Raw genomic sequence first — 20902 nt, forward strand, 5'->3', positions numbered from 1 at the left:
TACGTCGGTATTTGCTTCATTTTTTAGTAGAAAACCTGACTTTTCATCAAGTCCTGTCACTCTGCTCAACAACTGGAGCCCTCCACCGTTCAACCACTGGAGTGAAATAATTTACCCACCCTGGCCCCACTTAATTTTATGTCCCAAATTTTCAATCTGAGGGTCACAAGAAGTTGGCAGCATTAAAATAGGGCCACAACAGGAAGGGTTTGGGAAGCACTGGCTTCACCACTAACCACGTGTGTGTCCTAAAGCCTTTGCTCTAAGTTTGGCAAACTTAGGTATGGACAATCAGAGAGTAATATTTATTGCCTCCTTAGGTAAGAGGCAGATTACTCTAAAGCATTTCGGGTAAATTACAAGTCAGACTGAGCTTTTGACATCTCACATCTGAGAGACATGTTTCAACACTGTACATTTATTACAATCCATGGATAAGTGGCATCACTGTAATTAACTTTACAAATTTTCCACATGGATTGCACACAGTAGCGTCCAGGAGATCAATCCTCATTTATGGGAGTCTCTCAGACAAGCTGGAAGGGTGGCAGCCCTAATTATGTGGGAAAAATTATATCTGAGGTGCGATTTCCCCACCTCGACGTGCCTGCCCCGGTGAATTATGGGAAGGGGCAAATTAGTCTTCGCGCTGGGTGGGAAAACTAGTGCAAATCACCCAACTTGCTGTGGCACCTTGGGAGGTATCAGGCCATTAGAGCCCAGCAGGGTGGTCAGGGATAGGGTAGGGTGGTACTCTGACACCAAGGTACCTTGGCATTGTTGGGGAGCCTGGTTGGCACTGAGCCATTTTCAGGGACCGTGCAGCTGTCCAAAATCAGTGGGGGCTCCGTGGGTGGCCAGGGACAGGGCAGGGTAGTACCGAGGCAGTACGCTGGTACCTTGGCACCGGCTGGCAGTGCCAAGGTGTCCGGTTGGTAGTGCCAAAGTTCGGAGCCTGGGGGGCCATGTCCATGAGGGGGGGTGGGGAGAGGTTGCAGAAATATTGGAGGGGTGTGATGTGGGGGTCCTGAAAGTGGGGGGTGTAGCAATCAGGGCAGCCTCTCAAAATGGTGCCCCGATCTGTGAGGAGCCAGTCCTGCTGGCGAGCCCAGGTCTCCAGTGCCGGAAAGCCTTTAAAGTGTGGCCTTGATGGAGAGAAACTGCCTGCGGCCCAAAGAAATAGTAAAATGCCGTTGAATAGCGGTCTCAATCTTGGCATTGCAGCCGTCATGAAACACCCCGCCAAACGTGCCTGAAACTGAACTTTGACATTTTTCTGGTGAATTGCACCCCTGACTTCCAAAATTATAAGTTTGACTTCTAACATGATAACATTAGCCTGTACCAAAGTATAAGCAGCAGCACTGCGACCACTCACCCACCACACGTTTGCCAATTTCAGCTGTCCTGTGAGAGGCACAGTTGAAATGTCAATTATTTCCCAATAAGGAGGAAAAGCATATTTCCTTTGAAACAAATGAGAACTGACATTTTCCGATACTCAGACAAATGCAGAGATGCTCATATGCTTGGGTTTGGATGTGGTATCTCGAAGTGGTGAAAGAGAAGGAACGAGAATAACATTTCTGCCCCGCAAGAAGTTGATAAGAATCATTCGCATTAGGTTTGAACATTCCAAATCCTAAACATGTTTCCAATGATCTGACATTTCATTGACACAAATAATATGTATCAATCAACACTACCAATGATGACTATTACAGATACAATGATAAATGGTGTGGCCTGGACCATGTACTTTCAGGGATCAGTCGAATAGACTGATCAGATTTGCAAAACAGCTGAATGATGCATTTACCATAATCTGTTTGAGGGTCACATGCTTTTTCCTCACGTTGATCAACTTGGACACGTAGTTCAGGCATTTTAACTGTTATACAACTTCCTATACAGGCAAAAAGAAAAAAATACTTTGTCAAATATCTGTGTGATAGACATCAATTCAGACGAGACGCTGAGAAGCAGTGAACTGATGCTTTAATAAGCTAAATATGTGCCGACCTGTAGCTCCTCCCGCACTGCAGGGCTGACCCAGGTCAACAGGCTATATACCTCCACAGCTGGGCGGAGCCACAGGCGGAGCCAGCAGCAGCACCAATAATAACATTCCAACAGTACAACAGCAACAACCAATAACAGGACAGCAATAACAATAAGTATATACAACAGTAGAGATAACAGTAATAATAGAACTGTAGAACATATATACAACAGCCTTACATAGCCATACGTGGCCACTCACCACACTGTGTTCCAGTTCAAGGTTTTCAGGTAGTTCATTAAAATGAATGAAAGATTCTGAATGGTTAACTTTCTTCCCTCTTTGTTTAATGAGCTGTCATTAACAGTAAAGTACTCCTAACTGTTATACAAATAATGCACTTGGGTTTATCTGCTTGTTGCTTTAATTACGATTTCAAATTTTATTCTTCGTCATCCAAATCATCTGAGAATGTCATAATCTTTGCTTCTTTGGAGGGTTTCTGTTTTTGCTGATTCAATATCTTATTGTTGTCTCTCATTCCTCAAAACTTTCCTCTCATTTTATTTTATTATAAATTATATGTTTCCATCCCTTCATCCTTGATAAAGCTGTTGTTGATACATTAGAACAAGAGAAACAGCAGTAGAAGTAGGCTTTTCGGCCCTTTGAATTGATTCTACCATTCAAAAAGATCATGGTTGCCAAGTTGTATCTGTATAACTCGTGAATTCCTTTGTATTTAAAATGTATCGACCTCTTGAATGGACTCACTGTCGGAGCATCCACAATAATTCAAGAGAGAATTCCAACCTCGAGTGAAGAAATGTCTTCTCATCGCAGCAGTAAATGGTTGACCCGTTATTCGGAGATTATGACTGTTATAGATTTGCTATGGACCTGTAATGGACTTCCCAGATAGGGTGAACACCATCACAGCTTTTATCCTGTCAAGCACCTTAAATATTTTATGCTTCAGTTTCTTTACCTCTAATTAGACCATAAAACATAGGAGCAGAATGAGGCCACTCGGCCCATCGAGTCTGCTCCGCCATTCAATCATGGCTGATATATTTCTCATCCCCATTCTCCTGCCTTCTCCCCATAACCCTTGATCCCCTTATTAATCCAGAACCTATCTATCTCTGTCTTAAAGACACTCAGTGATTTGGCCTCCACAACCTTCTGCGGCAAAGAGTTCCACAGATTCACCACCCTCTGGCTGAAGATATTTCTCCTCATCTCTGTTTTAAAGGCTCGTACCTTTAGTCTGAGATTGTGTCCTCTGGAAGAAGATTGCAGATCATCTCTTTAGATTTTCTACCATCATTAAATATATACTGAGACAAAATTATTGAATTGGTATGGATTCTCTGTGTTATTGACCTGATTTAGGTCAAGTTTGTGTTGATAACAAGTCAGACATTGGTATATGCAGATCAATTCATTATTAAATCAAACTTCATCCCATTGGAGAAATAGTACAGTGCATCAAATAAAAAAAGTTCCCATATAAAACTTATAACTGAATCCTACCTTCTGCACATCTGCAAACATCACCTTCACAGATTTTACTAAGCATACCACTGTTTGCATTGACATTGTAGAATTTAGTACAACTGTTCTCTGCATGTAGATAACAAAAATTACATGAATATAGTATGGATAGATATACAAACAATTATTTTCATTTAAATTTATTACAATTTATTAAAACACTGAAAACTGACTACCTAGAAAATGCCGTAACTTTTTAATTCAGGACAATTGAAAATCTTGTAATGTCAGCCCATAAATTACTATCTGCCAAGCAATTGTATCAAAGTTCCCGAACAATAAATAGAAAATAATTACCAAATTCAGATAAAGTATTCATGGCAATGAACACATTTAAGATACCTGACCTTGGTATCCTTCCCGTTTTGAGCAATTACCTAAGTTTTATGTTGTCAGGTCAATAAATATTTTAAGTTTTACAACTGAACGTTATTTTTAAAAACTTTTAATATCCATCATTTTCATAACCATCCTGTGTCAATCTCTTATTTCCCTCATGGCATTTTTTTCAAGTAACTTTTTCTTATGACTTTAGTCTCCACTCACGAGATGTCAAACAAAGTCAGCACGACAGCCTTACAAGTGCTCACCTGTATCGTAATATTCATAAACCTTGACAGACGCTGGTTGGATAAGTCCAACTTTGAAGAACTGATGTACTTTAAATCCCAAGCAAGTGTCTTCTGTATGTGAAACCTGTTAGTAATTTAGACGAGAAAATCAGAACTCATTCAATTAAAGATGAGCCAAAAGGGTTATTCTGCATATGTGAAAACAGTAGTGCAGCCCTATTGGGAATATAATTCATCCGATGATATTCAACAAGGGATTGTTTCAGAGATGCTAAAGACAAACCAAACTTCACATAATGCAGGCATGATTGAAATACGCAAGTAAACACCATTTAGAAATAATTATTAACGCAGTCCAAAATAAATTCCAATCTCAGCAAAATACTTTTAAAATTCTGAAACCTATATTAGAATTCTCACTATGATGGTGAGGGTCCCTAGTTTAGCGAAAATGGCACCAATTGACTTTATTTTCTGCCAAAACGGCTTCTCAGGGTTGTTACATACTAGGTGAGCTGTCATGGAGAGGTTAAGGGAAAATTGTGGTGAGTGACGGATAGGTTGCCATGAATTGGATTAAGTTGGCATGGGTTATCAAGGTACATGGTGGTAGAGGGGCACAGGTCAGCTTGGGAATATGAGGGGGCATTGGGGTGAGTAGAAGGGCACAGGAAGTCATGGGGATATAAAGGGCCATAGGGGAAGGTGGGGGGCATGAGGTGCATGATTGTCATGGAGAGCATGTGCTGGGTAAAGTGTCATGTGAGAGTGCCTTTAACAATTGGATGCTGAAGAAATGTACCTTTAACAGATGAATCTGATCATATTACTGAAGTGATGTCACGGGGGGGGGGGGGGGGGGCCGGGGGAGCTGAGCTCACTTCTGCTTTTGGTTTCAGTTTGAAAAAGCAGCTTGGGTGCGTCTGTGTGTTTCCAGAGAGCTGCAGGAAGAAAAGCAAGCTGCTGGAGCTGAAGTCAACCAAGCTGATATATCTCTGCCATCCAACAGAAAATATATGTATTCTGTGACCTGGTGTGTGACTGTTTTGAAGGTTTGAAGCCTTTTGGATGTTTGAAGGAACATTTTGAGGGCTAATGTAGTGTTGTATTATTTTCGGGGTTATCTTTGAAGGAAGGGGTGTTCACAGAATAAACATTAAGTTAAGTTCATAGAATAAACATTGTTTTGTGCTAAAAACCACGTGTCCATAATTGTAATATCACACCTGGGGAACAAGCCAGGTGCTTCAAAAGCAACAATCCATTAAAGGGGGAGGTTGGCTGAACTCCATGATACATTTTGGGGTTCTGAAAATACCTCGCCCATAACAAAAGGTTGGACAAATCTTTTATACTTTCATTTTTTAAAAACTTTTGGGCACAGTGCCAGAGCCCCGAGATAGGCCTTCCGCCTCCCGTTTCCTCCATAGGCGGCAGCCTCCTCATTTCTCGCCAGGTCATCCACCAGCCCCCTGGCCTGGAAATACCTCCAGAAACGGTATAGAGAAAGTCTGGGCAGACATTTTTAAAGGCCAGATTCACAAAGCTAGGAATTCTCCCATCTCTGCTTGCCAGGCCCAGGAGTGAAAACCTGCCTCCGTCTTTCTTCTATCTTACAATGCTCAGAATATAGTTTGTCTCTTACCGAATCCAAATAAATGATCAGTGACCCTTTGGCTGATAATGCCTTGTCTAGTTCATATCTTGATATGTAACCGTCCACTTCGTTGTTCAGCTGGAAATAAATCGGGCTGAATGTTATCAAGTTATGATTTGCTCATACATACACCAAGAGGATATATGATTACACATAGTTTGGTCAGATGGTTTCAGACAGGTGCAGAAATTCAGCATCATGCCTGAAATATCAAACCAATTGCAGATTCATTCACACCAGTAGAATTTGGTTTGCACAATATTAGCTGGGAGGATTCCTGAAAGGAACACCAGTCTGAACTAAAGGAGTGAGAGGAATGATGAAAGCAGCAAGAACTGGGGTTCGAGGACAGTGTGGATTGAGGGGTGGGGAAGGGGGAAGCTAATGAGAAGGAGAAGAGCGTCTGTGTGAAGTGAAAGTGAGGGGAGAACAGCACCAACATTGGCCGGGATTCGCCAGCGCCAAAACCGGCGCAAGCAACGCCGGCGTCAACGGGCCTCCAGGCCCAGTGATTCTCCCCTTCCTCGAGGGTTAGAATGGAGCCGGAGTGCTGTGCGCTGCTCCGGAGCCAAAAGCCAGTCCTACATGGCTGGCACGGGTTTGTGCAGGCGTACCACGGCCGGCGCGGGTCCACGTATGCGCGCCACGGCCGTCTCCGCGCCGGCCCACGGGCAGCATGGCGGAGCCCTACAGGGCCCTGGCGCGGAGGAACATAGGGCCCCCCCCCAGAATTAGGGCGCCCGCCGATCAGTTGCCCCCGATCGCGGGCCTGGCCACCGTGGAGGCCCCCCCCTGGAGTCAGCTCCTCCCGCCCCCCCAGCAGAACGCCGAGATCCCGTCGGGTAGGACCATACGCGAACGGCCTTGGCAGGACTCAGCCCGTCGAGCGCGCAGAATCGCCGCAGGGGGCGCTTTCAACGGCCCCGACCGGCACCGCGGCAACTGCACCGTCGCAATTGCCGCCGATTCTCCGGTTGCTGAAGAATCGCGGATGTGGTGTGGTGGGATTCGCACCCCCTTCCCCGGCGATTCTCCGACCCGGCGCAGGCTCGGAGAATCCCACCTATGGTCTCTGAGGGCAATTGAGAGAAGAACAATATTTACATTTCTTATGTATTTCACGTTCTCTGCATCACATGAATACTTCTTCTAACGAGACTGGATTAATAGTCACTCCTATGACAGAAAATTGCTAATTTCATTGTTAATATTCACTTATCCAATGAGGCAGGGTCTCCGACCTCTAAAGAGGGCATAAAAATTCTTAATGATCAGTGACCTCCAACGGAATACTCAAACTGGGTTCAGTCATAACTGAAAATGGTTTCCCTGTCGTACACTGGCTGCCACACTCAAATGTACATTCCGACAACAACCAACACCATTCTTATCTGCCAACATTTTCGTGTGCGCTGGTAATTAAGGGATTTTTAAAAATTCATCCGAGGGATAAGGGAATTGGTGTGAGGAGCCAGACTTGAAGTAGAAGCTCAACCATGAACTAATTGAATGGCTCGACAGGCTTAAATGGCCTGCACTCGTCTTCCACTACATGGCCAAAAATCTATACAGCTCGTTTGAATCTTCTCAATGACTAAGCATCCCCAGTTGTATGGGTAGAGAATTCCAAATATTCACAATCATCAGAGTAAAGAAATGTCTTCTCATCTCAGTCATCTCAACAGCCAAACACTTATTCTGAGACTATGGAGGGGCAGAAGGAAAGTGGAGTTGAAACTTCAGCAAGATCAACTATGATCTTACTGAATGGTGGAACAGGCTCAATAGGCCGAATGTTCCTATGCTCCCTCATTTTCCAATTGGGGAAACAGCCTCACAGCATTTAGCCTGTCACGCCCTCGAAGAACATTATACATTTCAATGCGATCGTCTCTCATTCTTCATGGTATGGTAGCACAGTGATTAGCACAGTTACTTCACAGCGGCAGGGTCCCAGGTTCGATTCCCGGCTTGAGTCACTGTCAGTGCGAATTCTGCACCTTCTCTCAGTGTCTGCGTGGGTTTCCTCCGGGTGCTCAGGTTTCCACTTCCAAGTTCTGAAAGATGTGGGGCGAGATTCTCCGACCCCCCTCCGGGTTGGAGAATCGCCGGGGGCTGGCGTGAATCCCGCCCCCGCCGGTTGCCGAATTCTCCGGCACCGGATATTCGGCGGGGGCGGGAATCGCTCCGTGCTGGTTGGCGGGCCCCCCCCCGCCATTCTCCGGCCCGGATGGGCCGAAGTACCGCCGCTAAAATGCCTGTCCCGCTGGCGTAGATTAAACCACATACCTTACTGGCGGGACAAGGCAGCGCGAGCGGGCTCCGGGGTCCTGGGGCGGGGGGGCGCAGGGCGATCTGGCCCTGGGGGGTGCCTCCAAGGTGGCCTGGCCCGCGATCGGGGCCCACCGATCCGCGGGCGGGCCTGTGCCGTGGGGGCACTCTTTCCCTTCCGCCTTCGCCTTGGTCTCCACCATGGCGGAGGCGGAAGAGACTCCCTCCACTGCGCATGCGCGGGAATGCCGTCAGCGGCCGCTAACGCTCCCGCGCATACGCCGCCCGGAGATGTCATTTCCGCGTCAGCTGGCGGGGCGGAAATTCGTCCGGCGCTGGCCTAGCCCCTCAAGGTTGGGGCTCGGCCCCCAAAGATGCGGAGCATTCCGCACCTTTGGGGCGGCGCGATGTCCGACTGATTTGCGCCATTTTGGGCCCCAGTCGGCGGACATCGTGCCGATAACAGAGCCCAGCCCGTGCTGTTAGGTGAATTAGACATTCTGAATTCTCCCCCTGCGTACCTGAACAGGCGCTGGAGTGTGATGACTCTGGGATTTTCACAGTAACTTCATTGCAGTGCTAATGTAAGTTTACTTGTGACACTAATAAAGATTATTATTATTCTCCAGAGAAAATGGACCATTCTACTCACTCTCTCCTCATAGGACAGTTTTTCATCTCAGGAATCAATCTCATAAACCTTTGTTACACTTCAAGACAAATATTTCCTTCCTTCGTTAAAGAGACCTGGGGCGAAATTCTCCGGTATCAGCGCGATGTCCGCCGACTGGCGCACAAAATGGCGCAAATCAGTCGGGCATCGCGCCGCCCCAAAGGTGCGGAATGCTCCGCATTTTGGGGGGCCGAGCCCCAACCTTAAGGGGCTAGGCCCGCGCCGGAAGAATTTCCGCCCCGCCAGCTCGTGTAAAAGGCCTTTGTTGCCCGGCCAGCTGGCGCGGAAATGACATCTCCGGGCAGCGCATGCGCGGGAGCGTTAGCGGCCGCTGACGGCATTCCCGCGCATGCGCAGTGGAGGGAGTCTCTTCCGCCTCCGCCATGGTGGAGACCGTGGCGAAGGCGGAAGGGAAAGAGTGCCCCCACGGCACAGGCCCGTCCGCGGATCGGTGGGCCCCGATCGGCCGACCTGTCCCCCCCCTTCCTTGCGTGACCGGCCCCAGAACCCCGGCGCCATGTTGCTGAGGGGCCGGAGCGCTCCGCTAGCTTACCGCGCATGCGCCGGTTGGCACCGGCGTCACTGCGCATGCGCTAGTTGGCGCCGGCCCAACTGCGCATGCGCGGGTCCCAAGGCGCCTCGTCTTTTACACGGCGCCGGGTCTCTGATGCCACGCCAAGGCCCCGCCCCCGTAAATCGCGCGACACCCCTATTAGCCCCATGGAGGGCGGAGAATAGGGGTCTGGGAACGGGCGCCGACGCCGGCGTCGGCACTTAGACTCCCGTTGGGAGAATCCCGCCCCTGAACTGGACACATTACTTCCTTTGGTAACTGTACACAATACTTCCTTTGGTAACTGTGCACGATACTTCCTTTGGTAACTGTACACGATACTTCCTTTGGTAACTGTGCACAATACTTCCTTTGGTAACTGTACACGATACTTCCTTTGGTAACTGTACACAATACTTCCTTTGGTAACAATGCACGATAATTCCTTTGGTTTCACTGCAAAACTTTCTTGTGCACATACTTCAACCTCCTTGCAATACAGGTCAAGATTTCATTTTCCTTCCTAATTTCTCATTCTAACTGCATGTTATTACTCAGTGGTTCACGTACAAAGTATCCAAATCCCTCGGACTCCCAACACTTACCAGTCTGTCATTTTTAAAAAGATATTCTTCTATTCCTTCCTTCCTACCACAGTAGATTTCACACTTTCCCCATTCACTTCCCAAATGCACTCCATGAATTTATCCTCCAAGCTCCAATTGCCAATCTGATTTGCCCAGATTACATGAAAACTGAAGTCGTTATGCTTATTACGTTACCTGTTCGGGCGGCTGTAGCTACTCCCACTACTTTCTATATATTATTTTGCAGCTCGATCCATATGCACCAATTCGCAAACCCAATGTTCTGCACTAAGATCTTTTCACACTACTGCCTTGTTCTCATTCTTTGTTAACCTCATTCAGGGTTATCCTACCTGTTTTCCCATTTTGCCTAATTTTTTTACAACTCAACCATCCTGGAAAATCTAGTTGACGACATTGTTCAATTTGCTACTAGTAATAGCTGCTAGATCAGAGGTTTTATCTCTATTTGTGCCATTAACACAGCTCAAACCCTGCTTTTAGATGAAGCATCTTTCATTTTAACTTTTGACGTGACCTTGGTTCTGATATAAATGTAAGCTGTTCTTATTAAATAATAAAGATGTCTTACCAAATCCAGATCTTGTGTATCTGGAGAAAATCCTGTCAGCATGGTAATATCTACAATGATCATTGAGGAATCAGAATCACCAAGGTACCTAAAAGGAGCAAGGTATTACAAATTAATTAGGAAAATGTACTACAATCATTGGGCTTTTTGAGCCCTGAGTGAGAGACATATGCAGATGTGGAATATTATTCATTCTGGACCTTAGAAACAGCGGCTAAGTGCCAGCCGAAAAGGAGAATTCGCGTGTGTTTTACAAAGACAAAATCGGCGCCAAACCATCACTGATTCCAGGACCGGTGACGGGCTAGCAGTGGTGCCGAGTGAAACTCCCAGCTCCTGCGCCGAAAACAGCCAGCTAATGGCCAGCTCCGTAGCCGCGCATGGTGACGACCTGCAGCGGTCGCGCTGTACAACATGGCACCTGACCCCATGACCCTACAGACCATCCCCTGGCTACCTCCCACCAGCCCCCCACCTCGCGGAATCCCCCCCCCCCCACCAGCCAGCTGGTCATAGTCCGCAGCCACCACGCCGGGTACGCGACCGCTCAGACCACACGCCAACCACGCGGTCGGAAATTCGGCCCATCGGGAGAAGAACATCACGGAAGGGCCTTCCGGTGATGCACCAACGGTGTTCCAATGGCATGCGTTGCGCAATGCAATTGCGCCACTTCTGTGGGGGGGTGTTATGTGAGAGTACCTTTAAGAAATGGGTGTTTATAAAATAGCTGTAGTGGGTGTACCTTTAAGAAATGGGTGTTCATTAGATGGCTCCAGTGATGTCAGAGTGTGGGTGGAGCTGGGCTCGCTGTCTGCTTTTACTTTCGCTTTGGGCTGTCTGCTACAGGATGTGTTTTAGTTTCGTTTTGAGAGCTGGATAGATGCAGTCACAGCAAGAAGGTGTATTAGTCTCTCTCTCTGCAATCTAAAGACTGTCTCCAGATACTTTGGTGATTTAAAAATAATACCTGTTTCTGTAGAGAAGTTAAACCTGATGTCTTTATGTAAAAATGTTTTTTTGTTGTCTTATGGATGTTGCAAGGAAAGATTAAGAGTTACTTACAGAGTACTGTATTCTTTGGGGGATTTATTGGTGTTGATAGTTGTTAAGATGTTTACTATGGGTTTATAAAGTGTTAACTGGTTTCATAAATAAACATTGTTTTAATTTAAAAGTACTGTAGCTCTCTGTTGCACCACACCTGTAAAGTAGGCCCATGTGCTCCCCATAACCACAATCTATTAAAAGTTGTAGATCAGATGAATTCCATGATACACTTTGGGGTCTCTGAACCCTGGCCCATAACAGGAGGAGCAGCTGGCCTGCATCAAACCGGCGCCGGCTTCAATTTGGGCATCGGAATGGATTCGCTGCCCTATTGCCGATTATGATATCAGCGTCGGGCAACGGAGAAACCCGCTCATGATTTATTGGCAACAGTATTTCCTTAATAAAGTTGTACGATTCCATAATCTTATTTTGTATTTTCACCGAATAAACTGCTGGAAAATTCACTTCCTTTTGGAGGTAAAAATGGGGTAAAAGCAGGTGAGGTCAAAAGATCATTTTGCGGGAAATCAAAACAGATAATATCACCCTGTTGACATCAAACAAGCAAGCTGAGACTGGAGTAGAGCAGAGAGAACTGGAGATGATGGCACGTAGTGAAGAGAGTCTTGCTCGCTAATTCCATGGGGAGACACAGGTTTCAGTTAGATTAGCTTGGGGACAAAAGATATTTTAACCACCTTCCTTTTGTGGTCAAATGGCAAGTAACATTTGTGTTACTTAGACAATGCCCATCACCAACAAGAGAGAATTGAACCATTTCCCCTTGACATCCAATGGTACCAGCATCACTGAATTCCCCTGGGGGTTACCATTGGCCAGACACAGAACTGGCCCAGCCATATAAATACTGTGGCTACAAGAGCTGAACAGAGGGTAGGAATCCTACAGCGAGTAACTCACCTCCTGACACCCAAAGCCTGTCCACAATCTACAAGTCAGGAGTGTGATGGAATACTCTCCACTTGCCTGGATCAGTGCAGCTCCAACAACACTCAAGTAGCTTCACACCATCCAGGACAAAGCAGTCCACTTTATTGACATCCCTCACACAGACATTCACTCCCCTCTACAGTCGCAGCAGTAAGTACTATCTACAAGTTGCACTGCAGGAACTCACCAAGGCTCCTTAAATAGGACCTTCCAAACCCACGATCACTATCATCTAGAAGGACTAGAGTAGAGGGTACATGGGAACACCAACACCTGGAAGTTCCCCTCCAAGTCACTCATCATCCTGACTCAAAAATAACTCACTATTCCTTCACTACTGCTGGGTCAAACTCCTAGAATTCCCTCACAAACAGCGCTATGGGTGTACTTCCACCAGATGGATTACCAAGATTCAAGTATACAGTTCAGCACCACCTTCTAAAGGGTAATTATGAATGGACAATGAATGCTGGCCTAGCTAGTTAGTGCACTTCACATTAATTAATTTTTAAATAATTACCATTATTGTATCACTGCCATCAGCTTTCTGGGGGTTACCATGAACCAGAAATGTAACTGGATCAGCCATATAAATACTGTGGTTGGAACAGTAGGCTTGGGCTGGGAATTCAGTGGCAAGTTGCTCACCACCTGACTCCCCAAACACTGTCCACCATCGACAAGGCACAAATCAGAAATGTGGTGGAATATTCTCCGCTTGCTTGGATGACCACAGCTCCAAAAAGACTCAAGGAGCTCATCAACATCTGAAAAAATAACAGCCTGCTTGATTGGACCCCACCCACCATCTTAAACATTCACTCATTCCACCAACGGCACACAATGGTAGCACCACGTACCAGCTTTCAACAGCAGCTGACAAACCCACGACCTCTTCCAGCTGACAGAAAAAGGGCAGCAGGAACTACGAGGTCCCAAGTTACGTGCTATCCCAATCTAGAATATAATGCCATACCTTAACTGCCAATGGGTCAAAATCCTGGAACAAGTTAGCTAATAGCACAGTGGGTCTACACCATACAGACTGCAGAAGTTCAAGAAAAGCAACGGAGGATTGGCAGTAAGGATCCCAGCTGTGACTTTGGTTCAGATCTTTCCAGTGTTCTGGGATAATTGGAATGCTGAGTGCAGAATTTCAAACATGGAGTTTCAGCCAATGCAGACCAAGATTTCATAGGTGATTGCAACTTGACAGGAAAGACAATTTAGAGGTGAGGGTGGGGGTTTGTAAGGATGTGTTACGGGTGATTGATTTGAAGGTTGTGAGAATGAGGGCGATAGTATCTGAGAAGAGGGAACCATTTACAATGTTGGCTGGCATGGGAACCGCAAATGCAAGCTGGACAGTCCGAGGATCATGCGATTGGCACAAGGGGGTGCAGAAGGTGGATCTAACAGACAAGGTGAACGTGGAGACGCCATGATAAGAGAAACTAGAAAAAGGTCAGGGTTAGGGCAGTGAGAGGATTGTCTTGATGAGCAAGAAGGAAGGAAATTAGTGGAGCTATCTTCATGGATAACCTCAATCTTAGTGACAAAGAAGTCCATGTGCCAAGGTGATGGCGCCAGGGGGAGAGTTCACTCCCTATTGGATATTCTGAATTGATTACTTACTGTTGGTTTTATCAGAAATAAATCAGTTGACAATATGAAAGGACTGAACCAATATTAATTCCAGGTTTCACATATGTGTGTTAGTCACATCTGGTAACTTCCTCAGAAGGGAGGCACAGTGGCATAGTGGTTGGCACTGCTACCTCACATCGCCGGGACCCGGATTCAATTCCGGCCTCGCGTCTCTGTGTGGAGTTTGCATTTTCTCCTGTGTCTGCGTGGGTTTCCTCTAGGTGCTCTGATTTCCTCGCACAGATGTGGTCTGGTGGATTGGCCATGCTAAATTGGGATAACAGGGATAGGGTGGAGGCGTTGGCCTAAGGATAATAGTAATATCCTTGACGGACTAACCCATGTTGATATTCCAAACTGTCGTCCAAACATCCTCACCGAGGCTAGGTGAGACAGGAGTTAATAAGTCATTCTTTTGACAAATCTTATCCTATGCAATAGAGTCTCCAGACCTTCTTCTGAGTCTAACTGTTCCAATTCCAGTTCAGAAACCACTTTGCTTTGGATTTTACTCTCGTAAGGTAGAGAAAGAGCCAATGCCATACCTTGTTTCCTCTTTCCCAAGGCAGTTACTTTAGTCTATGTAACTACTTCGCTTCTCCACCCTTTCAGAAAATAATGGAGGATAGTCATATCCTAATATCTTTAGTCTAGGTTCAGCCACAGATTTTTTTTTTCTTCTTACTCGCTCCTTGGTTGATGGGGGAAAAAAAAAATTCTTCTGGAAAAGTTGAATCTTTCAAACCTTTACTTTTGCACAGCAACCGTCTGCTACCACTGTTAGCTTGTGGCTGCTGTTGAGTAAAGAGCTCTGCTCCTTTCCCAAGACACTTTTATTTTCCTTGAACACACTCATTACAAAAACTCTGTAACCATACCACCCCAAGTGCCAACTGCAACCCCTTTACATAGTAGTGTCAATTATTGAATGAGGTGAACATTCACCTGAGGAAGGAGCTGTGCTCCGAAAGCTAGTGATTCGAAACAAACCTGTTGGACTTTAACCTGGTGTTGTAAGGCGTCTTACTGGAGCTTACCCTAAAGGAGACGTTCAAAGGGACAATTAACAGGTTAAGCGGTTCAGACAACGGGGAGGTGGGGTGGGATCGGAGGAGGTAAGGGGTTTCGGAGCAGAGGAGGTGGAAGGGCTAGAAAGGAAGGGTGCGGAGGACGGTTCGGGTTAGGGGTGGGTCGTGTGCCTCGGGGGGGGGGGGGGGGGGGGGATTCCCATGTAAGGCTGGGTCAGGGTTATTTAAATAGTTACTCTGGAGTTAGAAGTGATTTATTTTCCTCTAACTCTTTTAGAGCAAGTATCAGAGTTAAACTGCCAGAACCATCCGAAGCGAGCGATTTAAATCGCTTCTGTCCGATGGTTCCCAGCCCAGTGTAATTGTCCAGAGAAAATAAGCAATTGTCACGTATACATTTACATGGGAACTTCCGAGAGGGATTCTCCAGCGCATCATTGGAGCACTCCCTAAATACGACACTGGGAACCAGGAAGTTATGGACGAACATCTCCCAGAAACTGTTAAATCAATTTCCTCAATAATATCAAATTAGAAATGTAACTCCAAACGCTTGAAATATAAACTTCTTACCGTGTGCAGATGTTTATCATCAGAGAATTCTGAGCATCTTGGGGTCGTAAAGCTGTAGAATGCAAAACAAGGCTAGTTATTGACATTGTGAGCATTTAATTCACAATTATACATTCAAATATGGATGATAAAGGAAAATTAAATTGTAATTATATTGCTCCTTTCATGACCTAAGTCCCTTCTTATAATCAATGAAGCACTTTTGAAGTATATCTCTGGTGTAATGTCGGAATCTTAACAGCCAGTGTGGGTCCAATGAGGTCCCACAAATAGCAATGACATGAATGTGCAGATCAGCAGTTCTCGGGTGTTGATTCAGGAATAAATGCCTGTTTTGGCGTGCGCCAACTCCCGCCGGGCGACGGAGGCCCTTCTGCGTCGGTTGGCGCGGCACCAACCCCGCCGGTGCCGGCCTAGCCCCTGAAGGTGCAGAGGATTCCGCACCTTCCGGGCAGCCCGACGCCGGAGTGATTCACGCCACTCCTCAGCACTGGTACGGCCCGCCCGCCGGATACCGGAGAATCCCGGCCAAAGTCTTTCCAATCTCTACAAGGTGCCAGTCAGGAGTATTACGATCCAGACCAGACCCCAACAGTGGATAGGATACTGGGCTGAAACCCCAGTATTTTGATTTATGTTGTGAGACTGTGCGGAAAGAACACTTCGTTCCAGGAACAGTTGCAGTGACGAATAGGGATTTGGTATTTTAAAACAAAACTTTATTACCAACACAATATTAAACTCTTTATGACACCCGAAAATAGCTTCCAATTACCCCTTAAACAATACTACGCAATACAGTAAATATATGGTGCGATTCTCCAGAACAATTTTTGAGTTCATTTGTGGCGGTTTTTTCAGGGAGTTTCCCGCCGGCTCTGTCGCTGAGTTCCCCACCGCTACAGGGCACGATCTTCCAGCCAAGCAACGCCAGAAAAGTAGCTCACCGCATGCGGCACAGCATGGCCCACTCCTGGGATCTACCCGACTCACAACTCACAAAATTCAACGTAATCTTGCGAGACGTTGCCAGAGGAATTTCGTCGACAATGGGCAGAATCACGTTTTAGCAAATCTGCACATTAGAGTGAGGCGCACAATGCCCCAGGCCTTGGACATGCTGATCCATAACTCTCTTTGCCTCCACCGCGGGGGCCACTAGTACGGTATTGGTCTGGGTGGCACGCATTGTTGGCACCACTTCCTGCTGCTACAAGTGGTTGGACCCCTCCAACAGCAGCTGCAGGTGCTGGATGCTTGCCGACAACGCCTCATCTAGTCCTTGGCTCTACGACTGCTTCTCCACTATGGATGGGACTGTTTGTTCCAGAAGCTTGAGACCCGTCTGGACAGCAGCTAGTCCCTGGGGTCGGCCTGCCCTCCGACCGTCCGCCCCCTCGATTGTTCCTACTTCCACCTGCTGTACCGGATCTGCTGTGTGGTGCGCACCAGATAGTGTCCCAGAAGCCTTCACTAAAGTGCCCAGCTGAGGTGAGTATCTCTGGGATGGTGGAGGGTGTTGAAGATAGATGTGACGGAAAATCACTGTCATCCTCCGCCCAAGCTCCAAGGTCTCCTGAGTGTCGGGAGGAGGGCTGGTGTCCAAGCTGCTCTCCTCGTCAGTGCTCGGCTCATGGGGGTGGCTCTGGCTGTGGCTCCTGCTGAGGGCGTGGATGCCAGATGGACCCGCCCCATCCCCAGCAGGTCCTGCAAGACACAAGATCCATGATTTGACGTCAGGGGGAGGGGGGGGGGGTAGTAACAGAAAACGACTGTGTTAGACAGTCTGACGCATGCAGCCCAGGGAGTGGACCACTGGCGGCCTCAGTGCCCAGGACATCCGGCCATGGTGGCTGATATGGGTACCGGCATGTGGTATAGCGTGGGGGTTCGGCTGTCCTCCTGGTGGGGGGTAGAGTTACGGGTGTGTGGGACACGGGTTACTGCCAGGGGCACAGTGCTGCCCTGAGAAGGTCGTGAAGTTTTTTGCGACACTGCTGCCCCGTCCAGACGCTGTTGCCCACGTGCTCATGGTCTCTGCCACCTGTGCCCATACACGGCGAATGGCAGCAGTTGGCAGCTTCCTTCCCGGGCTGGGGTACAGGGTCATCGTCCGCTCCTCCACCGCGTCCAAGAGGGTCTCCAGCTCGGCATCTGTAAACCTCGGGGCTGCTGTCCTCGTTGCTATCTTGTTGGCTGGGATGGTGTGTGTGGGGAATGAAGTGTGTATGTGCGGCTGCAGATTGTCAGCCTCCTGAGTGTGAATCGCAAAACTCTCGAATCCGGCACCGTTTCTAATCAGAATCGATGTGATCCACGTGGTGCCGGAGCTAGCCACTTAGTAGTAGCGGAATTGGACCAGGTGTGGCGCCAGTTTTTCTGTCAGGAAAGTCCACGAATTCTGCGTTGGCATCAACATTTAGGGCTGAATTCTCCACGGTTGAGATTCTCCATTTTGCCAGCAGCCCGGGGGTTTCCCGACGCCGTGGGTCTCCCCCACAATGGGAAACCCAATTGACCAGCCAGCGAAATGGAGAATCCCAATGGCGGGCTGCACCAGAAATCTGGTGCGGTGGGATGGGAAACCCACAGTCTCAGAAACGGAGAAACACGCCCGGTTGAAGTGGAGGAAATGAATAATTTCGAAAGGAAATTGGACAGGCCTTGAAGAAAATAAACTTGGATAGAGAGGGGGAAAGGCACTGATAAATTACTCAACAGACAGCTAGCTGAGACTCGATAGCCTGATTGTCCTCCTTTGGTGCCGTAATGACATGGCTTTATAACTATTTATCAAAACATTATCTGAGATGAAATCTGTTTTTCATTGAAAGATTGCTTAGCTCTCATACATGTGAAGAATTTATTTTGTGGCTAAATATTTGCGCATGGGCGCAATCTATAAAATAATGAGGGGCATAGATAAGCTAGATAGTCAACATCTTTTCCCAAAGGTAGAGGAGTCTAAAACTAGAGGGCATAGGTTTAAGGTGAGAGGGGAGAGATTCAGAAGGGCCCAGAGGGGCAATTTCTTCACTCAGAGGGTAGTGAGTGTCTGGAATGGGCTGCCAGAGGTAGTAGTAGAGGCGGATACAATTGTGTCTTTTAAAAAGCATTTAGATAGTTACATGGGTAAGATGGGTATAGAGGGTTATGGGCCAAGTGCGGGCAACTGGGACTAGCTTAATGGTAAAAACTGGGCGGCATGGACTGGTTGGGCCGAAGGGCCTGTTTCCATGCTGTAAACTTCTATGATTCTATGATTCTATGATTCCTACGGCCACGCTGTGCCGGAGAAGCAGCTCACCGCGGTGCAGCATGGCCGTTGAAAGCCTGGAGACCCCGCTCCTGGGATCTATCGCGTCGTAACCCCTCGCAAGATTCAACGCAATCTCACGAGATGTTGTGATGTGAATCCCGCCCACGATAGGCGGGATAACTGTTTAGCAAATCTGCATCGACCGAGGCAGTGAGCCTCACTCTAATGTGCAGATTCCTGAGGTACCTGAGGCTTTGGCATTCAACCCCTTTGCCTCGGAGACCTCGGGTGACTGCTGTTTGGTACTGGTCTCCACAAATAGGGACCAGATGGAACTACACTTGTGGGGGTCTCCCAGGGGATGTTCGGAAGGCCTTTACACTGCTGGTGCCACCTGGGTACCCTGGCAGTGGTAACCTGCCAAGGCGCCAAGCTGGCACTTTTTGCATGTGTGCAATTGGGCCGAGGTTGCCCGGATGGGTGGTGGGGAGGTGCGGGGAGCTGGGGACCCTCCCATATCGCGTTCAGGCCTGGCGGAGGTTGAAGATTGTTTTGGGGGCCTCTAAGTTTGGAGTGTCAATTAGAAATGGCGGGCTGATCTCTCACTACAGATGGGGAGTTCTGTCGAGGGGAGCTCCCTACTGTAAAAACACATCCCACTGCGGCCTAGGCCGAGCGATTCCCCGTTCTGGCCCCTAATTCAACGTGAGTCCCGTTGAGTAGCCATGTGTTTCTCGGCACTGCGCGTGCCAGGGAACACACTGCGAAGTGGGCTCATTAGAGGTCTTTGATCCCTTTTGGGAGAACCATGCCCCATATTTATCGACGGCATATCCCAGTTCTTGTTTCTGTGAATCTCACAAATCATGATTTTTCCGTCCTTCCCACATATCCACAGTCAAACCCCTCTCTGTCATAGAGGTTCCTCAACCTCTTTTAAAAATGTTCACTGTTGGGCGGCACAGTGATGCAGTGGTTAGCGCTGCTGCCTACGGCGCCGAGGACCCGGGTCCGATCCCGGCCCCCGATCACTGTCTGTGTGGAGTTTGCACATTCTTCCAGTGTCTGCGGGGAGTCCAAAGGTGTGCAGGGTAGGTGGATTGGCCACACTAAATTGCCCCTTAATTGGAAAAAAATAATTGGGAACTCTAAATTTATTTTTTAAAATGTTCACTGATGCTGGGATAATTGCACTTCATAAAAGATGAGTCCAATAAGGGAGTTTTAACTGCCTCATCCCAATGGAAATGGGAGGTTAAGTCCAATCAGTACACTTGGGCTCATTTCTTGCCCTGCAATTATTTTAATACAGCTGTTTTCATGGATGGCTGACTTGCCCATGTGACCCAGGCAGGAGTATCACACATTTTCCTATTCATTCCTGGCATTTCTCATATCCCCGTTCCTGTTACTCATTCTCAATTGCCATCAAACTAGTGGCGTACTAGGCCCAGAGTTCTTTCAGAGGTCAATTCAGATGCAACCATAGTGCTTTCAGTTTAGACTCATACATATAGACCAGACCAGGTGAGGACAGCAGATTTCCGTCTCAAGGGGATATTACTGAACCACTGGGCCTTTAATACAATCCAGTATTTTATAGGTCAAATTATTGGCACTAGCGGGTGGGTTAGCCCAGTGACTGGACTGCTGGTTTGTGATGCAGAGCACGCCAACAGCATGGGTTCCATTCCCGTACCAACTGAGGTTGTTCATGCAAGTCCCTACGGCCCTCTGGGACTGTGGCAACATTTACATTGTATATAAACAGCTATATTGCCAGTGCATTGACTGGGTCCTGTCACTTCGTTTCACTGCTGAGCAAGCAAAATTATCCCATCATAACTCTTACTGCAAGTCAAAAAATGTAAGAATGATGTTTGCCGCGAGCTGCATCTCAGAGTGGGTTGTGTATTAGTTAAGAGAA

The 20902-nt window shown here is 47.4% G+C and overlaps 1 protein-coding gene across 1 annotated transcript in view; it reads right to left on the reverse strand.

The window, feature by feature from the left end:
- The window catches only part of LOC140403206 (complement C3-like), a 294404-nt gene that overhangs the window by 17235 nt on the left and 256267 nt on the right, over nt 1-20902 (reverse strand). Inside the window, exons 33-38 of the mRNA XM_072490959.1 lie at nt 15717-15768; nt 10465-10552; nt 5777-5866; nt 4150-4255; nt 3539-3628; nt 1820-1906 (exon numbers count right to left, since the gene is read on the reverse strand). Of these exons, the coding sequence (XP_072347060.1) occupies nt 1820-1906; nt 3539-3628; nt 4150-4255; nt 5777-5866; nt 10465-10552; nt 15717-15768 (513 nt within the window). The remainder of the gene's footprint in view (nt 1-1819; nt 1907-3538; nt 3629-4149; nt 4256-5776; nt 5867-10464; nt 10553-15716; nt 15769-20902) is intronic.

The sequence above is a fragment of the Scyliorhinus torazame genome, chromosome 27, assembly GCF_047496885.1.
Source record: "Scyliorhinus torazame isolate Kashiwa2021f chromosome 27, sScyTor2.1, whole genome shotgun sequence".
NCBI lineage: Eukaryota > Metazoa > Chordata > Chondrichthyes > Carcharhiniformes > Scyliorhinidae > Scyliorhinus > Scyliorhinus torazame.